Source organism: Dunckerocampus dactyliophorus, chromosome 18, assembly GCF_027744805.1.
Source record: "Dunckerocampus dactyliophorus isolate RoL2022-P2 chromosome 18, RoL_Ddac_1.1, whole genome shotgun sequence".
In the NCBI taxonomy this organism is placed as follows: domain Eukaryota; kingdom Metazoa; phylum Chordata; class Actinopteri; order Syngnathiformes; family Syngnathidae; genus Dunckerocampus; species Dunckerocampus dactyliophorus.
The window spans coordinates 15,441,602-15,459,982 of NC_072836.1; the positions used below are offsets into that span (position 1 = coordinate 15,441,602).

The 18,381-nt window shown below is 40.6% G+C and overlaps 1 protein-coding gene across 4 annotated transcripts in view; it reads right to left on the reverse strand.

The window, feature by feature from the left end:
* Positions 1-238: 238 nt before the first annotated feature.
* plppr2a (phospholipid phosphatase related 2a) overlaps positions 239-18,381 on the reverse strand; it is a 58,513-nt gene continuing 40,370 nt past the window's right edge. Inside the window, exons 4-9 of one of the 4 annotated variants that reach the window (XR_008566719.1) lie at positions 14,796-14,916; positions 10,093-10,343; positions 9,635-9,811; positions 6,907-7,023; positions 4,910-5,040; positions 239-4,783 (exon numbers count right to left, since the gene is read on the reverse strand). Coding sequence is in view for 2 of the 4 variants with exons in the window: in XM_054759168.1 (XP_054615143.1) it covers positions 4,748-4,783; positions 6,907-7,050; positions 9,635-9,811; positions 10,093-10,343; positions 14,796-14,916 (729 nt within the window). In the remaining 2 variants the exon portion in view is untranslated. Of the gene's footprint in view, positions 4,784-4,909; positions 5,041-6,906; positions 7,051-9,634; positions 9,812-10,092; positions 10,344-14,795; positions 14,917-18,381 lie in introns of all 4 variants that reach the window. The other 3 variants (XR_008566718.1, XM_054759169.1, XM_054759168.1) reach the window with 3 other exon arrangements.

Sequence of the window (18,381 nt, forward strand, 5' to 3'; positions counted from 1 at the left end):
TTTCCAATGGGTTGACAAGCTTGCTGTGAGTGCACTGATAGCTCCTGCTAGAGAAAAGAGTCCTCACTGACTCACGAGCGGCACAGTATTTAAACAGTTAGTTGGTTGAAAGGGCTCAAAGTTTAAGAAAAAAGTAGAGGCTTATACACTGGAAATTACGGTAAATGAATGCATGGGGAACACCGAAAGATAGATGGACAGACATGAAGTAATGGAGCCAATGTTACAAAACGCTCTCTTATTGCAATACCCATTTATTTTTCTTATCACACACATCTTTACAAAACAAACACTTTGCTGCAACAAGACTTGAAGAAAGGAAACATCTTTCCTTCCGAGTTGCAGAGCTGAAGGAGATCGGTGCTTTTTATTCACTTGTCAGTCAACAGGAGTGTGTTTTTTTTTCTTCACTGTGAAGCAGAAATAACTTTAGAGGACTGAACCAGTGGAAAATATTGTATATTCTGACCAGTTGATGAGTTGTTCCTTTTGGTGTTGACATTTATTCTACAGTATCTCGGTGGTTTTAAAACGAAAAGCAGCTCTCAGACAGTCACCACTGACTCACAATGCACAAATGTTAATCGTGCACCGAACATTTGAACACACATTACACTCAGAATAATCATCGTCCGTATGCGCTGTTGCGTCCCATTCATTGAAGATCACCTTAAGGCATTTCTGCCTCACGGGGACGACGAAGAAGCAACGGCGTCGTGCTGCGAACGTCATGAGTTTGACACAAAGTTTTGTACACGTGGCTGATACCGGGTGCGTGTGCACGGCCTGTCTGTGTCTCCACGCGGGTTTATTTTTAGCCTTCTCGCAGTGCATGACAGTCCGTAAACGTTCACTTCAACCTCACAGCTCAACTGAAGAACATACTGTATAATCAAAATGCCATGAATATGAAATAATAAAAAAAAAAGAATCGTACAAAAGATCAACGTTCTCATTCCTGTGTTGCGCTGTGTAAAACCCCCCAAAAATGTCTTTATTACGCCATGAAATGTACAAGAAGTATTGCAGCGGCTGGTGCTTATAGTGCAGACCTGTCAACAGTTGCATTTGAAAATAAGGAAAGAAAGGTCAAATGAAGTTCACCATTGTCACCTGCAGTCCTGTGTTAGTAAATGTCGACATACTACGTCACCCAGAAGGCTGCACGTTGTAGAGTTGTTCTGCAGGAGCGATGAAGAGTTGAGATCCTACTTTGTCTAAATAAGAAGCAATCATAACAATAAACACTTTTTTTTTCATACTGGAAACTAAGGGAGAACAACGGGAAAGTAGTGCAAAAAAAAAGTTTTCCAGGGAAAACAGGAGGGTTCTAATCTTTGTTTGCTTTTACGGGATGCATTCGTTATATCAGGGGTGTCTAAGCTTTTCCCACTGGGGGCCACATACCGAAAAATGCGGATATGCTAAGAGGTTATATATACTTGAAGAAAAAACTGCATCTTATTTTGTGATGAAGGAAAGAAATTGCATTATTAGTATGAACTTCAGCCTTTGCTCTTTTTTCCCAATTTTTGCTGTTGTTTTTTTTAATTCCAAATAATAAACTTTCTTCTTAAATAATCATTTTTCTAAAAAGATTTTTATTTTTCTAATTTTCTTCTTGTAATATTCTGACTTCATTGTCATTAAATTATAATTTTTGGCCCAACCAAATTTTCCAACAATTCCAACTTCATTTTGTTTTGTTTCTCATAATATTATGACTTTTTTTTTCTTTAATTAATTTAATTTCAACTGTATGGTACTCAAACGACATTATTTTTCTTCATAATATTAGGAGTTTATTCTTGTAAAATTGCACCTTTTTTCTCATTAGAATGGAACTTTTTTTCTCTTAAAATTGACACTGCTGCTGTTGTTTGTTTTAATTTTCCAATGATTTAAACTTTCTTCTTGTAAATTTTCTTCTCGTAATCCTGACTTTATATTAATATAATATTATGATATTATGATAATATTCTCGTAACGTTATGACTTTGTATGCAAAAATGAAATCTTTAGTCATTGTTTTGTTTGTTTCTCATAATATTGCAACATATTTTTATTTATTTATTTTATTGTATTTATTGTATTTATTTATTTATTTTTCTTATTTATTTATTTATTTTTCTTACTTATTTATTAGTATTTTATTTTATATTTATTTATTCAAATGTATGCTACTAAAATGACATTATTTTTCATCATAATATTACAAGGTTATTCTAGTAAAATTATGTCTTTTTTTCATTAAATTACAATTTTTTTTAATGAATATTTTGACTTTGTGCTTATGGAATTACTTCTGACGTTTCCATTTATGCTGTTGCTGTTTAGTTTTTAGTTTTCTTGTGAAATGAAAACATTATTAGAATGTACCACGGGCCAATAAAAAAAACAGCCGTGGGCCGCAAATGGACCCCCGGCCGCACTTTGGACACCCCTTGCGCTAGATGCACTCTTTCTTAGCTCTGAAAACGCTCTTCTTTAGTTGCTTCAGCCGCAAGCGTGAATGTTTTTCTTTAATTATGTTGGCTTTCTTGCATGTGGCTCACTTTGAAATGTTCAGCTTTACAGATCTTTTCCCAGTTTCCAGCCCTTGTCTCGGTGCAGAAGGCAGCTCATTTTAAAACTAATTACCTTGATATTTCTGAGCCAATATATCCGATAATAATACCTCAAGAGTGATCTGGTGTCTCCGCACGCTCATCTTTATTAATCTACTATATGCAAGATTTTCCCCCAAGAGTGTTGGTAATGTCTGCGTAAAAATATTACTTTTGATACAAAAAGATGAGAGAAAAAAACTATATACAACAATATACAGCTTTCGGTGTAAAAAGTGGATAGTGATATGACCCACAAGTGAGTCGTTTTCAGTACTTTGCGGGTCTTTGCCTGGTAAAAAAAAAAACTTTCGGAATGATTTAATGTCTGTGAATGCACCTCACGTTCTTGTCTGCGCTATTCGCTTGCTACGTCGCCGCTAGGTACATGCCATGTTTCTGGGTTGTCAAGATTGAGTGGAAGAGAAAGGACATAGGGTGGAGGTTTAACGTGGCCGCCCATCCAACACACAGCTGCAGATAACCGCTGGAGAAGAGCACAGCAAAAAGAGACAGGGTCTCAGCGCTGCAGCTCACGTTGCATTGAAAACAGTCCCTTCAAATATAAAATATATAAAAAGTTTGACATTGTGGGGTGATGGTGGCTGCCCAAATCTACATGAACCTAACACAAACAGTTAGTGGTTTGGTCTTCAGCATATCTGAAAAGAGACACAAATGTCGGTCGCTGTTTTCCAAAGTCAAAGCTGATACGTGTGAATGTCTTATTTTGCCTAAACCACAAAGATAAAAAGTGCTGTTTTCATGGATGACTAAGGAAATGAAAATATATTCACATTTGAGAGGCTGAAATTGAAATTGTTGCAGCTCTAATGATAGACTAATGATAGATAGAATTTTGAAATGTAAAATCCTTATGGAACCCTGTTGTTATGCAGTACTTTAAGAAAAGAACACCTTTAACCTCTGCCCTCAGCTATCCTGTGTCAGATATCAAAAGCAATCGGGTGTTTGGTTTGATTTAGGATAATAATCCCTTAAAATCTGACCTCGGATCAGCCGTGTGTTGGGACAATGCTTTAAAATACGTATGATTGTTTTCCCATCCCTCTGAGATCGAGGCGAGAATGAAATGTGGAAGGATTTAGCCTTTGACGTCATGTTGCCTTTAAGAACTTTGCCTTAAGAGCGCCTGTGTTGACAAAGAGCTTTTGGAGTCAAGATAATCATCTCCAAATCCTATCCAACTTGCAAACACGATCAGCGGTACCCATGCCAACGCTAACTGACAGAAAAATGTCGGCGTTAAATAAAGCCTCCTTGCCTGAAAGAACACCTGTTTTGTTATCGCAGATGTAAGTACTTTGCATCAGTTTGCGACCATCTGAGAGAGAAACATGAGGCTGATCGGCATGTGAAGATGTTTCTTCTTTAATCCTGTTTGCTTTTGTCTGCTGAGTCTGCCAACAGATCCAAAATGGATCCTTTGATGTGAGTAAACCTCAAGCCGAGCGGACAGGAACATGGAGACTCCGACTACCGCGTGTGCGTGTGTGTGTGTGTGTGTGTGTGTGTGTGTGTGTGTGTGTGCCTTTGAGGCGCAGCATGCATGAAAGTAATGAGATAGAGAATGTGAGTGAAAAGATTGAGCGAGGGAGCGCAGAAAAGCAAGAAAAGGTTGTGCTAGGTGAGTAAACGTATCTTTCAGAGGGTTTCATTGGTCCAACGACACATGAAATGGCGGTGGTGGAATTTCATTGTCGCATTTTGCTTTCAGCGTGTGCCTCCTAATCAAATGCGCATTTTGGGGGAGTGGGAGGGTGGGGGACGTGGACATTCTCTGTGGTCACAGTTTGTCTTTCTTTCACAAAGCGCGCCAGCTCACATGAGTTCACATTAAAAAAAGTAGAAAGACAGCAAAAAGTCTTTTGGGGAGAAAGTCAGTTGAAAAAGTCTTGCCTATCGGTTCCCTGGGAGTTGAGGCGGGGCAAAAAGAAGGGGGCGCATGTGCTCAAGTTCTAGACCTGCGTAGAATAGGAGCGGTGCAGGGTTGCGTACCGCCCGGCTGGATGGGCGGCGCAGTGCGGCGAGTGCTGCTCGGGCTGGTCTAGACTTCGCTGGAAATGGAGCGAGACGGTATGAGGGCATCGGGTTTGGCGGGGAACCGATAGGGCTGATGGTCATGTGATCTCGGTGAACGGAGATCTCTGCGGGGTCTGAAGGGAAAGAGAGGGGTGAGAAAGAAGAGAGGATGGGGGTAGAGGAAAGTGAAGAGAAGGATAATCAAGAGCAATGTACGGAATGCCGGGGGGAGAGAGGAGGCGTTTGTGGGGGCCACTTACATGTACAAAACAGAAACATGGCAAGAACAAAGAACGGGGATCGTGAGGTGGGAGCCAAAAATACTTAAAGTTGGTTAGAATGGTTGAACGTAGGTGTTGTAAAGTGGGGGGGAGGAGCAAAGTGCTGGATGCTGGAGGACAGTGAGGGACAAGGGAAGCAGATTGAGAGGAGAGAGGCAGAGGAAAAGAGGCAATCAGGTGAGGGTTAGAAAATGTGACAGACCACAGAGGACGCGAGGCGTTTTCCAAACGCGCTGGCTATATTTACGTGACAGTGATTTCCTGTCTGAAGGCTTTTTAGGCCCTTCTGGACTCCGTCAAACTTGGCTGTACAGTCATGGCCAAAAATATTGGCATGCCAATGCTTTTGGCCATGCTTGTATGGAATACAACCAAATCAACTTAATTTATATAGCCATGACCAGAAACATTGATATATTTGGCCAAACACATTGGCGTCTTTGGCATGCCAATATTTTTGGCCAGGGCCAGGTTTGAACCAGGTGAGTTACTAATGGAAGAACTAGCTTTGGCAGTCATCAATCATAGAGCTGTGTATCAAAAATAGACATTTTTAGGTGATTTCATTACCATCAATTTGCTGGATCGTACCCCCTGCGAAAAGCGGGGGGTACTAGGGAACTCGGGATGCACTAGGATTTTTTGAACTTCCTGGTTTTCCCAATACTGATAACCAAGAACTTATTTACTTTTTAAATTTTGATTTAACTGTAGCTTGTACGTGCCTGAAGGTAAGACCGACTTAAAGTTGGATCATCACATCGCTACTATTAAGAAAACATTTTTTTTTTTAAATTGCGGCGGCTCCAAGGGGTTTACTAGCTGACAAAACGAGGTATCTTCAACAACGGTAAGGGACCGGTCATCTTGATGAAATAACAGACAGAATTTTAGCCCTCGGGTCGTCACTGGCAAACTTTTTTGCACTTTTCAAAGGCCGTGACGAAAGCAACAAGCCCCGGGCGTTGTAGGGATGCTGGCGTCTCAGATCACTGATATAGTTGGATGTGTTGTTTTTTTTTTTCCCTTATTGTGGAATGTTTGCATTGCATTGATCGAAATGTCTTCCTCTGAAACAGTGAAGAAGTCAAATTCCTTGCTAGAAAAGATTGTGCTTCATGAATTCTGCGGTAAAGTGAATAATGTTATAACCAGTACATTTTTTGGGGGTCTTTATGTTCTTACAAACGACACATCTTCGTTATATGTTAATAAAATATAAAAGTATATTCATTTGTTGATTTAGAAGCTAACAATTAATTGGAAATGCCGCCACCTACAAGTCTGGAGTCAACATTACGCCGTAAGCTGTTGTGATCCAGTCAATCTGAGGACTTTAAGCAGATAAATCTGTGGTTTATGCTCTATATATATTGAGGCCAATTTAACAACACCGGTTCTAAAACGCTGCAGTGTCTGCCAAGTTATGGGATGTGTCTACTCAAGGGGCCAAACTGCCATAAAAAGCCAGCAGAAGATCCATTATGCTGATGTGAATATAGCCAACACAATGGCACCTGCTCCATCCATAAAGTTGCTTTGTAAATCACATCATTGTGTCGCAGACTTTTGCAGCCAGCTGCTTTGCATTTAATCACAATGCTGAATTACACCGCACGTGTTGTCGGGGCGAACTGCTGACTCGCAACAAAGACACAGGCGATCTTTCCGTGTATGTAAATGTGCAACACCGTACAGTGAGAGGGAAAAGCAAACACAAAATAGAATTTGTTCCATTCTCTGGTCAAAATGTAACTGCTGCACATTTCACGCCAGTAGAACAAATCCCAGCTGCGCACTTATCAGCTGACTGCACAGCGTGCATGTGAACAGATTTATAGGATTCATGGGGTATTTTTGTTGGGGGCTTCACGCATGCGTGTTTGGGAGAACAAGGAGGACGACGCATTCAGGTAAGACAAGGAGTGTCGTTCACAGACAGTCGAGAGTATGGGCAGACGTGCCCGTGCCCTTACCTGAGGACCACTTAACTTTTCGAGTGGACTCTCCACACAGGGCAGCGTCACCATGGGCATACCCAGTGTGGACTCAGGGCGCTGGGGTTGTGGTGTAGGAAGCCTGGGCTGCAACTGCTGGAAGTTGTTAATCACACATGTCACCTGGAGGAAGAGTTAAAGAGACGTTCCAAGGCATAAAAGTGGATGGACTCTCTGACTCGTTTTGGTTGGAGGAGAGATGCGAACGTGACAAAAGTCTGCGTTCCGTAAGTGCAATACAGTGGATCCCGAGACGCTCGCAATTCAGCATTGACGGCCTCGCAAATTTGCACATATTTGTTCAAAAAATATTTTTACTTCTCATTCACCATAAATCGGTGAATTTATTATTAGTATTATTCATTCATAAATACAGTAATCCGTCGCCACTTCACGCTTCAAATATTGCAGCTTCACTCTATCACAGGTTTTCAAAAAGTAATTAATAAATTACGCTGCTCCGTGGTTTAAAATGACCTATTAGCCCAAAAATAGGCATTTTTAAGCCAATATTTATGGTGTAAAGTAAGCATTTTCAAGCATAAAAATGGCTAAAGGAACTAAAATACAAATATAAGGCATTCAGAACATGCATTCAAAGATGTTGTGATATGTAGTATTCTACACTGGTCAGTAGATGTCAGTAATGTTACATTGAGGAGACAATAGCACATGTATATACACTGCAGAAAGTACTGTACCGAACAGGAATTTAAAAAATAACAAGAAACTCTTCCAATGCTAAGATGTGTGAATCTATATTATGTCATATACGTCGTAATTTTCCTTTATTATGTCCACTATATTGTGTGTAAAGGTCTTATTATCATGTCTAGAGGGCTCTAATAATGTTAAAAACATTTTTAGAAGGCCGTAAACAGGTTTTCTATGGTCTAATTACGAATGTATTGGAATTTACAAATACGGAACGCTACTTCACGGAAATTCACTTATCATGGTCGGGTCTGGAACCATTTAACAGGAAAAAGGAGGGATGTGATAAGACAGGTCATGTTGATCCGAAATCGGAGATCGTCGACGTCAAGCTGGCAGGGGGAGGGAGGGGGATGGAGCTCGTGTGTCAAAAAATAGACATTTTTTGTCATTTGATGGTAACCCCCCCACATCAGAATGCTCCAATGCTGTTTCGAGGTTATTGTTCAACGTTAAAAATTCATGACCGTTCTCTATTTTTCTCCAGACTGTTATGGTGTGTTCTTGGTATGCCTTCTATTTTGGGAATTTGAAGCTACTGTATTGCATACTTCAGATCCTCTTACAGACAAGGCAGACTGGAAGTGTTGTACAAATGAAGGAAGGCCTGTTAAAAACAACAAAACTGAAGACACATACAAAGGTGGATAAAATCGATCTGTTCTGTGAAAGAAAGAAAAACCCACAATGGTCTCTAAAATATCTCAAATCTGACAAAAGTAATCACAAAAATTGCTGTAATTTGCCATATTGACAAACTACACAGATTCTAGGAGACAAATTTGAAGCTTTTTGGCAAGTCAGCTGTATGTTTACAGATGCAAAAATGAAGCATTCAGAGAAAAGAACCCGATCCTTGGATATGTCCTAATACAGCTTTGCTGCATCCAACAGAGGGTATCTTTCATCTTTACAGGCTCCAATGAACTCTCAAAACTATAAAGGCCTTCTGACGTGTTGCCCAGTTTCAGAAAGCTTCATGTCAGTTGCAGGTGATGGATCCTTCAATAGGACAATGACTCAAAACGCACAACCAGGAACACTCAAGAATGGCTGAAACTGATTGGGGGGAAATACTAGACTATTCTGAAGTGACTTTCGATGTTCCCTGATTTAAATCTATCTGAACATCTGTGGAAAGAGCTGCAACATGGAGTCTGGAGAAGGCACCCATTAAACCCGAGAGTTTGCTCATGAGGAGTGGGCCAAAATATCTGTCAATAGGTGCAAGAGTCTCATTGAGAGTTACGGGAAGTACTTGATTACTAGAAAATATTAGGCTATGGGTGCCATCAGTAGTCATTAGTCAGTTTTTTTAAGTTCTCCATCTATCCATTTTCTTTGGCTTATCTGAGGTAGGTCGCGGGGGCAGCAACCTAAGCAGAGAACCCCAGACTTTCCTCTCCCCGGCTACTTCGTCCAGCTCATCCCGAGAGATCCCGATTCGTTCCCAGGCCAGTTGAGAAACAAAGTCTCTCCAATGCGTCCTGGGTATTCCCTGAGAACTCCTGTCGGTCGTATATGCACTGAACACCTCCCCAGTGAGGCATCCAGGAGTCATCCTGACCAGATGCCTGAGCCATCTCCTCTGGCTCCTCTCAATATGGAGGAGCAGCGGCTCTACTCCGACCTCCTCCTGGATGACAGTGCTTCTCATCCTATCTCTAAGACAGAGCCCAGCCACCCTCCGGAGGAAACTCATTTCAGCCACTTGTACCCGCAATCCTGTCCTTTTGGTCACTCACCCTAGGTGAGGGTAGGAACATCGATCGACTGGGAAACTTGCCTTTCGGCTCAGCTTCCTCTTTACCACGACAAACCAATTTCCACTTGTTAATTTCTAGTACGCTTTTCTATAGTATCATTGTATAGTTTTCAGTTACTTCAGTGATTCTTGTGGGTTTTTCTTTGTTGGCGTAAGGGTACCAACAATTTCCACCACAAATGTATTTAAGTTTCTCTTCTTATGTCCCAGCAAATATTTGCTTCTCACCAAAAACACAGCGATAGCGCCCCCAGTGAAGAATCCCGCCAGGACATCGGCCCAGTGGTTGCGGTATTCAGCCACCCTGACCACGCCTACGATCATGGCCAGACAGAGCAGGGTGAAGCTGATGGTGGGCTTTGTCAGACGTGTACCTTTGGTCTTGAACATCAGCGTCACATACATCTGAAGAAAGGGATATGGGAGAGCACACACAGTAGGGAACAACAAAGACAGGAAGTCTGGCACCCAGTGACCAGGCATTTATGTTTGACTAAAGGTACCATATGTTCCTCCTCTCAGCTAAAGGTTAAAGTGAAATACATTTCCTATCCTGCCAAGATGAATGGCTGTTAAATCTCACTGAAAGGGTCAAATGAAAAATCATCTCTCACCGAAGAGGTAAGATTGATAGCATATCTTACAGCTCTTTACGGACGCACCAGTTCCAGCATGCATCAACCTACCACTGTGTACACCGCTGAGTAGACGCTGAGCGCTGCGTCCTTGGATGGGAAGGATTTACGCGCAGACATGACCACGAGAGGGTTGCCGGTGCAGGCGCGGCGTTCTGTGATGTAGTGCATGTTGGACTGGCAGCCCAGTGCGGTGTAGTTTGGTCGACATGCTGATAGGAAATGAGGAGTCTGGTTTCCTGTCACAACCTGGCCGGCATTGGCGAAGATGGTTGTGGTAAACAGACCAAAGGCATAGACACCTGGGAACAGATGAGTATAGGCGGTGTGGAGAAAAGTTGGATGGTAGAAATAAGTTTGTTTTTTATTCACATTAGTGCATACAAAAAATGACATCTGGTTTCTGTCAAGTCTCAAGGGATTGTTATTGAATCAGAAAAGACCATTCACACCGAAGGCTAAGGTACCACAAGTGACACAGAGGTACTGTGTACCGTTTTCATTCTGGTGTGGGCGGTTTCCGGTTCCACTATGACAAAACAGCCTTGGAGAAAATACATTTTTCAATTCTCCATTTTTATTCCTAAAATGTCATGGGTTCTGAATATGAACACATCTATACATAGTTTGGTCATCAATGGTAATCCCGCAAACACATCAACTAATGTGTGAAAATAATACCTTTTGCGTTCATGCTTTCACGCTTCGTGGAGGTAACGATTTAACCCCCGTACGGAAACAGAAGTAACAACATGGAAGACAACACACATCTTTATAGACTATTTACTTCAACTCTTACCTCCAAAGATTCCACAGGCAAGTAACCTCGGCACAGTTTTCACAATTTAATCTATGCATCACTGAGCTTTGTATGTAGTTATTTACTATGAATAGCTTTAATAGCTATAATTTTCATTTTGTCTTCTTGTTGAATGAAGATACCTTCCAAAACTCGCCTGAATACAGTGGATCACCGCACATTTGCGGCCCCGCCCCAAAGTGTTTCTTAAAATAGGCTGTTTTTTTGGTAAAAATGCGATATCGCAAGTAAAATGTATGGCATACATGTACTATTGTTAAAAAAAAGAATGTTTTTTCTTCAAGCGTTGAGGTTTTGCACTTTGTTCAGCATGTGACTGACTCCACTGTGATTCCATCTCCTCGTTGATCATCTTACATTATCATTCATTAGTGGTGACGACTGCTGCACTACCACTACATTTTATAATAACCTCCGCCAAGGAGGTTATGTTTTTGCCGGCATTTATCTGTTTGTTTGTTTTTTTGTTTTTGTTTAAAATAACATGAAAAAGTTCTGAATGGATTTGGATGAAATTTTCAGGAATTTTCAGAAATGGGATATGGAAGAACTGATTACATGCTGGGGGTGATCTGGATCACCGTGTGGATCCAGGAAATTTTTAAAAAGGATTCTTTAACAGATAACGGAATAATTCCAGATACTATGAACCAGAATATGAAAAAAAAATAGGGGACATATGGAATTTTCATAATCATAGGAAGACAACAAATGTATAGCCAAGACACTGTGGAATCTGGAGTGTACCAACGGATTTGTTGTTGGTTCAAAAGCTATGGCAGAAAACCGTCCTTACGAAAAATGCCATTTTTGTCAATAACTACTGAACTAATATTGATATCATTAGGAATACAATTCCTAGTGATATGTTTTCATGGTCAAGGAATCTAAATATGTAGATAAAATAAATGTAGGACTAATATTTATGCTGTAAATCACAATATTGGGGGAACTACGGCGCTTGTCGGAGGTCTGTGCTCTCCGAATGCTTTTCTGGTTTAAAATATATTTAATAAGTGGACAAGTAACTTCAGTCGCTAGTGAACAACGGCAAATGAAGCCAAATGAATCTTATTTAATAATTCCAATTGTCATTTTTATTGCAAACGATCTGAAATTGGAGCGCGTCAACATCACACGAGCAGGAAGATTTGGACGGGTGGGATGTCAAAAATAGACATTTTTATGGGCGTATCAATTAGTCATGGATTTGCGCCACTCGGTACGGGTGGAACGTAAGTGGGGATCTACTGTGTAAGAAACTCATGGTATATTTACTGTGGATGTTTCTTCTTCAACATTTTCTTATGGGTAGATATGTGTGTGTGTGTGTGTGTGAATACGTCATCAATCAACGCATTTCGAGCCTGCAGTCGCATGGATAGACTTCATTTAAATTATATCTGATATGATCAAGACCTGATACAAATCTGAAGATATCCGATTCCATTTATTTCTTTATTTTGCCTCTAGAGCCAGGATACATTTTGTTGCGGTCCGTGATGACAATTTCTGTCACATTTCTTTGTTCTTTTTTTCCAAGAGCAATAAAACTGTTTTCCAGCCAAGTACTTCATCAAGACTCCACTACAAATGACTGTTATTAGACAGATTTAGCAACGGAGAGCGAGGTCATAAGTGTGCATGTAACAATGGCCTCCTGTGGTGATATTGTTATGTTCCTCTCAGCTTGTAACAAATGGTATCACGGTAAAACAACACACAAAGCTCACAGTGTCATCAAAGCATTGCATTGGCAATTTCCTTTCAGCATAATTCCTATCGTAATGGCAGCGGATATGGAGAATTTTCCCTTATGAAAGGAGTAGAGTGGTCTGAAGCACAAGTACTTGTTTTGAAGGACACATCTGACAATGCAATCTGGCAATGCAAACCAGGATCCTGTCGTTACTAACACCATTTATTCCCATCACTGGACAGCGCTAATATCCCCATTGGGCCACATGTGGGGTGGCCTCTTTAACCATGTGGTTTAAATGTGGTGTGAAACCATTTAAACCAGCTTTAAATAACACAGATGATAATAAGTCTTATCTCTCAAAATAGTATCAACACATTATCATCGACTTATGTGTGAAATTGTAACAGAAGCGTTCAACCAAGCCAATTCAGATGAATATGGTAATTCATAGTATCTATATCAATTATGATCTCAATAACTGCTAAATGTTATTTATGGCCCTAACAACACAATTCATCACAATATCCGGATCAACAAATTGGAACAGTACAGAATCAGGGGATTGCTGCTTCACAACTGGGAAGCTGAAGAAACACACATCCTCATGTTGAGATGTAATTAGCGGTGTGCCCCAGGGGTTATTCTTAGGACCAAAAGTGTTGCACCTACTGTATACATAAGCAAAGCCACAGAAGACCTAAAGTCAATATTTGCAGATGACACGACTGCATTCTGCCCAGTGGGAAATAAAGAGGAGTTAATGAAAACCATCAGAGTAATAATCAACAAATGAAAAAAAAAACTATACTTGAATTAAGTAAAACCAAAACAATGTGCTCTTTGGAGGAGTGCTCTTTGCCATAGTTTGCTGTGCGCACAGCCATTTTGTTGTCATTACGTGTTTGCCTAATGTGCCTTGCTTAGTTTTCATAGCATCCGTGCTACATTTGTTTTGAGAGGTGTGCCCACTCTCTCGCTTTGCTGATGAGTTTTTGTGTTCCCTTTTCGGTGCTTTTTGCTTCACTTGTTGTTTTTTTTCCCCACATACTGGTTTTGAGGATTGTTTTTTGTTCCATCCCCAGTTTTTGTGGGGATTGTTTTTTTGTTATTCCTGGCATTAAATACTTTATTTTTCCTTTTGACCTACGAGGGTCTTATTTTTCCCTGCCCGGTATTTGACTTTCTTACACTTTCTTCGTCCCATTCTGCCCTCAACCCCTTTGGGACGTAAAACGACATTTTATTTTCTTCCCTGGACTTTTTGATTATCAAAAAAATGTAAATGGCTACTCTGATTTTTTTTTTTAACCAAATGTCACAGCCTAAGTTACTTGCCAAGGTCCGTGGCTCAATGTTAAAGGAATGGGAACCAAAGGCACTACTTCCCGCTATGAAATTTGCTCTAACGTCTTTAATATTTGGTGTAGAGACGTGAATGAGGTATCACATTTTTCAAGTCATTCAGATCAGATAAAATTAATCACAGACTTGATTTAATTTCTACCTGATTCCCTTACAAAAAACAACGGGAATCTAGGAAACTTCACCTGCACTGTCCAGTATCCAGGTATTTTTATTTCAGTCGGACTTGTTGAATTTTTGGCTAAAAAGTTACTGAATTGATTTAAATTTACTGAATCGTTTGGGATCGTATCCTTGTAAATGAAACAATATCGTCCCTGAATCGAATCATTATTAAAATGAATCGTTAGTAGTTTTTTTTTTCCCCATTCACCGACTGTTGGAGGTTCTTTTGACAACCATTTTTAGTTATTGCTCTCTTTCTACCAGCCATTAATATCTGCAATAAATACATATCCCCTCTTCTAACTTCATCTGGTGTGTTTCCTAAGGATTTGACCTCCAAAGTAGGGTTTATCTCTATTCTGATGATTTGTCCAATTGCAGAAATAACGTCTGTCCAATACATAATGATTGGACAGCTCCAGAAAATATGACAATAACCTGCTGAATTTTCAACAGTCTCAACAATTCCCATCATCTGGTTTGTCATTCTGTAGTTGCTTAAACCAAACCTTTAAAGTAAAGTTCTTCCATAGAAATTCTCTCCACAGTGGGGAACTAGATGTAGTATATTGTGTTCTATATATGTTTGTCCAGTCTGCTGGGGGGGTTGTTTTTTTTTTTTTTACTCTCCCAGAACCACACGGTCAGGAAAATAACAGTGAGACTGAAGTGTAAGGGTGCTGGAATACAAAACATTGTGTTCACCTAAGAAGCGAATGATGCGTCTCAGCAGGGGGTTGAAGTAGCAGCAATCTGCAGTGACAATGGTCTTCTCCTGGGTCCCTTCAGCCTTGGTGAAGAAAGCACACAATTCTCCGACAAGAATCTGTGGACACAAACAAACATGCCTAGAATGTTTTTGGACATTTTGAAATTTCATGAAATGGGTTATTGCAGTACATTGCACTAGTCCCTCGTTTATTGCTGTTAATGGGTTCCAGATTCAACAGTGATAAATGAATTTCCGCGAAGTAGGATTCCTTATTTATAAATAAAATGTTTTTGTAGTTAGAGCATAGAAAACATATTTACGAGCTTGTAAGTATGTGTTTTTAACACTATTTGAGCCCTCTAGGCATGAACTAACACCTCTATACTCACCTTTACAATCGTAGTACCCAAAATAGTCAATATAATAAGTGTAAATAAGCAATTTAACACCAGACTAACTTCTTTAAAGTTTCTGGTCCTATGAAAGCGACAGTGGTGTAAGCAACACAGCAGGCTTATTGAGTTGGAAAAGTTGTTTGCGTAGTGTATCCCAGTATGTTCTATGTTGATTCAGAAGTGATCCTGTACCCTCTACCTCAGCACCTTCTGCAGATTTTCTTGAAGCTTCTTTTTTTGAGCCTTCTGCTTCCTCCTCCTCATCCCAGTATACCACAGGGATACACATGCGTTGTTCACCTAATTCTTGTATCGTATTTACTGTATTTTTATGTCCTTTCGTGTCTTCTGTGTCCAGTGAGTGATTTAGGAGTTAATTTAGGTTACATTTTGGTATAGATTTGACTTACATCATCAGATCGGAACATTAAAACGGAACTTTTACTTAACCCGAGGACCCCCTGTATTAGGACGAAAGTTAAAAGTCAAGTGGTTGACTATGCATTAACCTAATGACAAACACAGCGGGTTAAAAAGTGATCAGTGATGGTGTATACTCGCCACAAACTGAAATGTCCCGTACTATGTGTTTCCTAGGCTATTATAACAGGCTGGTTTAGTCGAACATTTTGTTTCCTCCCCTTTTTGGCAATTTATCAAAGGATTACTTGTTTAAACAGCATTCTACCTTTTTAATAGTACACTCACTTTCAATCAAGTAGCAGCTGTGTCATTGTCATGGCAACCCTGCATCACCTACTGTAGTGGTCTATGTCCAATAGTATATTTAGTCTAATAAGCTCAGTTCATTGACTTGAACGGGTTACAGAAAGCCTGCACTGCTCAGAACACTCATCTTTGCCTTGACTGCATGGTTGTGGGTTTGTTTGTGTGGTGCAAAGCATGTAACACAAACTATACACACGGTTGCAGCATTTAAAGCAAACAAAAGTGAATTGAAGTCATTTGTCAGACGGCACGGTGGCAAAGAGGGGTTTCTGCAATATGACAAGAACAAGAAAGTAGATGGCAATTGATAGATTTTATTATGAAGCTCGCATGTCATAGCGCATGCATGCATGCCCTTTTGCGGGGTTTACTACAAGTGTAGCACTCCATCAGTGCTGTGTTGTCCGCCCTCCTCCAGGAATGTCTTGTTCTTGTTCCCCATCTGTTGCGGACCTTGTTGACCCAGGCAACATCCGAGCTGGTATGACTCTATAATTTATTGTATCGCTCATCTGAGGTGCCAGCGTATAGCATAAGGCAGTGATCCCCAACCTTTTTTGACCAACGGACCGGCTTGTGTTCCCACAAACCTCCCGCGGACCGGAGAGGTCGTACATTATAGCGATCTAATTTATCTTATTTATTATGTATTGTGTAAAATGAACACATGAACAACATCTGAATGCCGACCCACCATCCACCAGTTCAAGCCTGGGGTTTTTCCAGAGAGATTATTACATGGCTGTTTGACGTGTGTGGTAAAAGGCAGTGTGCTAGCATGAATTAACTTGAGACAAATGTGCACATTAGCACTCAATAAGTCATCAAAACTTACCTTTATGCATTCCCACATAGTATCAGCATTTGACACCAGATATGAGGTGAAAGAAAAATGCTAAAAATACAGTAGTAGTCTATCTGTGCGGTGAGAGAAAGTTAGCACACGCACAATGGATATGCTTCAAGTGAGACGGATGTAACCAAGAGAATCCAGCCACTTTTCAAAATAAAACATCATGGAAATTATTTTTTCTTTCTGTGTGGCCCGGTACCGCAGCCCGGTTTCGGGGGTTGGGGACCACTGGCTTATCCCAGTCCACCTATACCAAAATCCAGCGATGTTATCCACTGAACGATCCAGGCAAAGAACATATGGAACATACAATGTAACTGCACCATGCGGTTTAATGCCAGCATCAAGCAATGCTTACACACTGATATACATGCAAAATGATACTATTTTATACTATTTTACAACCCCAAGACATGCTGGGTAACTTACTGTTGGGGAAGTGTGCATGTGGGCTTACACAGTGCATACATACATACACACACACACAGTACTGTGTGTGTGTGTGTGTGTGTGTATAGCATTGACCAGTTGGGCCATTTGTTAACACTAGTTGCATTCAAACCAAACTCATTTTTACGCTCCCCATATGACAACAATCTCCAGTCTGAGAGTCTGAGCTTTTGAAGCGACTGAAACAGAAACTCAGAGACGGGATGAAAATGTTTCGGCATTTCAAGCAGGTCCAGCCAAGTTAAATTAGGTAAAAACATGTGGAGGCCTGGCCAGTGTGTGCTTAGCTTGTGCTTTCGTCCATTAGTGCAACACAACCCTTGAGGGTGTTCCTTGGCAACCATCTAAACAATAACGCAAGCATGAAATTAAAGCGGAAGGGGGTTTAATCAGTTGAATGAAGTCAGCGATATTAGGGGTGCAGTCAGACGCTGAGATATTAACTGAGGGGGTAATTTAAAGACAGCATAGTGTCCACCATGACCATCGGTGCATGGAGAGCTTTGCACATCAGAATATATGACAGTCAAGGTACTGTGCTGTCACTTGTGGACTAGCGCACTTGAGCACTTTGCCTCGGGCATTGCTTTTAAAGCAGTGGGGTGGTAGGCCTAATACACACCGTTGTAGTACTTTTGCTGCACTGTAGCTCTTTAGTCTTTTTTTACCATTATTCATGTTAGATGCCCAACCTCAATCTATGTTTTTCTGCCATTTATCGGGAAACCATTCTTAGTTGAGCTGCTCATAATATAGATGTGTATCCCACCAAACAATGGACATCGTGTAAGCCATTTCAATGGAGTCTGATCATTTCCAATCACAGTCATTGTTTTGACCAAATAATATATAGTTAGAAATCCCAGTTTTTGCATGTTTTAATGCGAGCGGCGAGTTGTATCACTTCTTTGCATCATGACATGGTGCATTGCCGTGCATGAAGGTCATTTTGCTACAGAATGTACAGTTCTTCTTATTGTACCGTGGAACAAAGTGGTCAGTCAGAAACGCTACATACTTTGCTGAGGTCATTTTCACACCTTCATTGACCATAAAGGGCCTACCAGCTCTCTCCCACTGATTCTGATCCAAAACATGATTCAGCCACCTCCTTGCTGACATCATAGCCTTGTTGAGATATGCTGGCCGTAC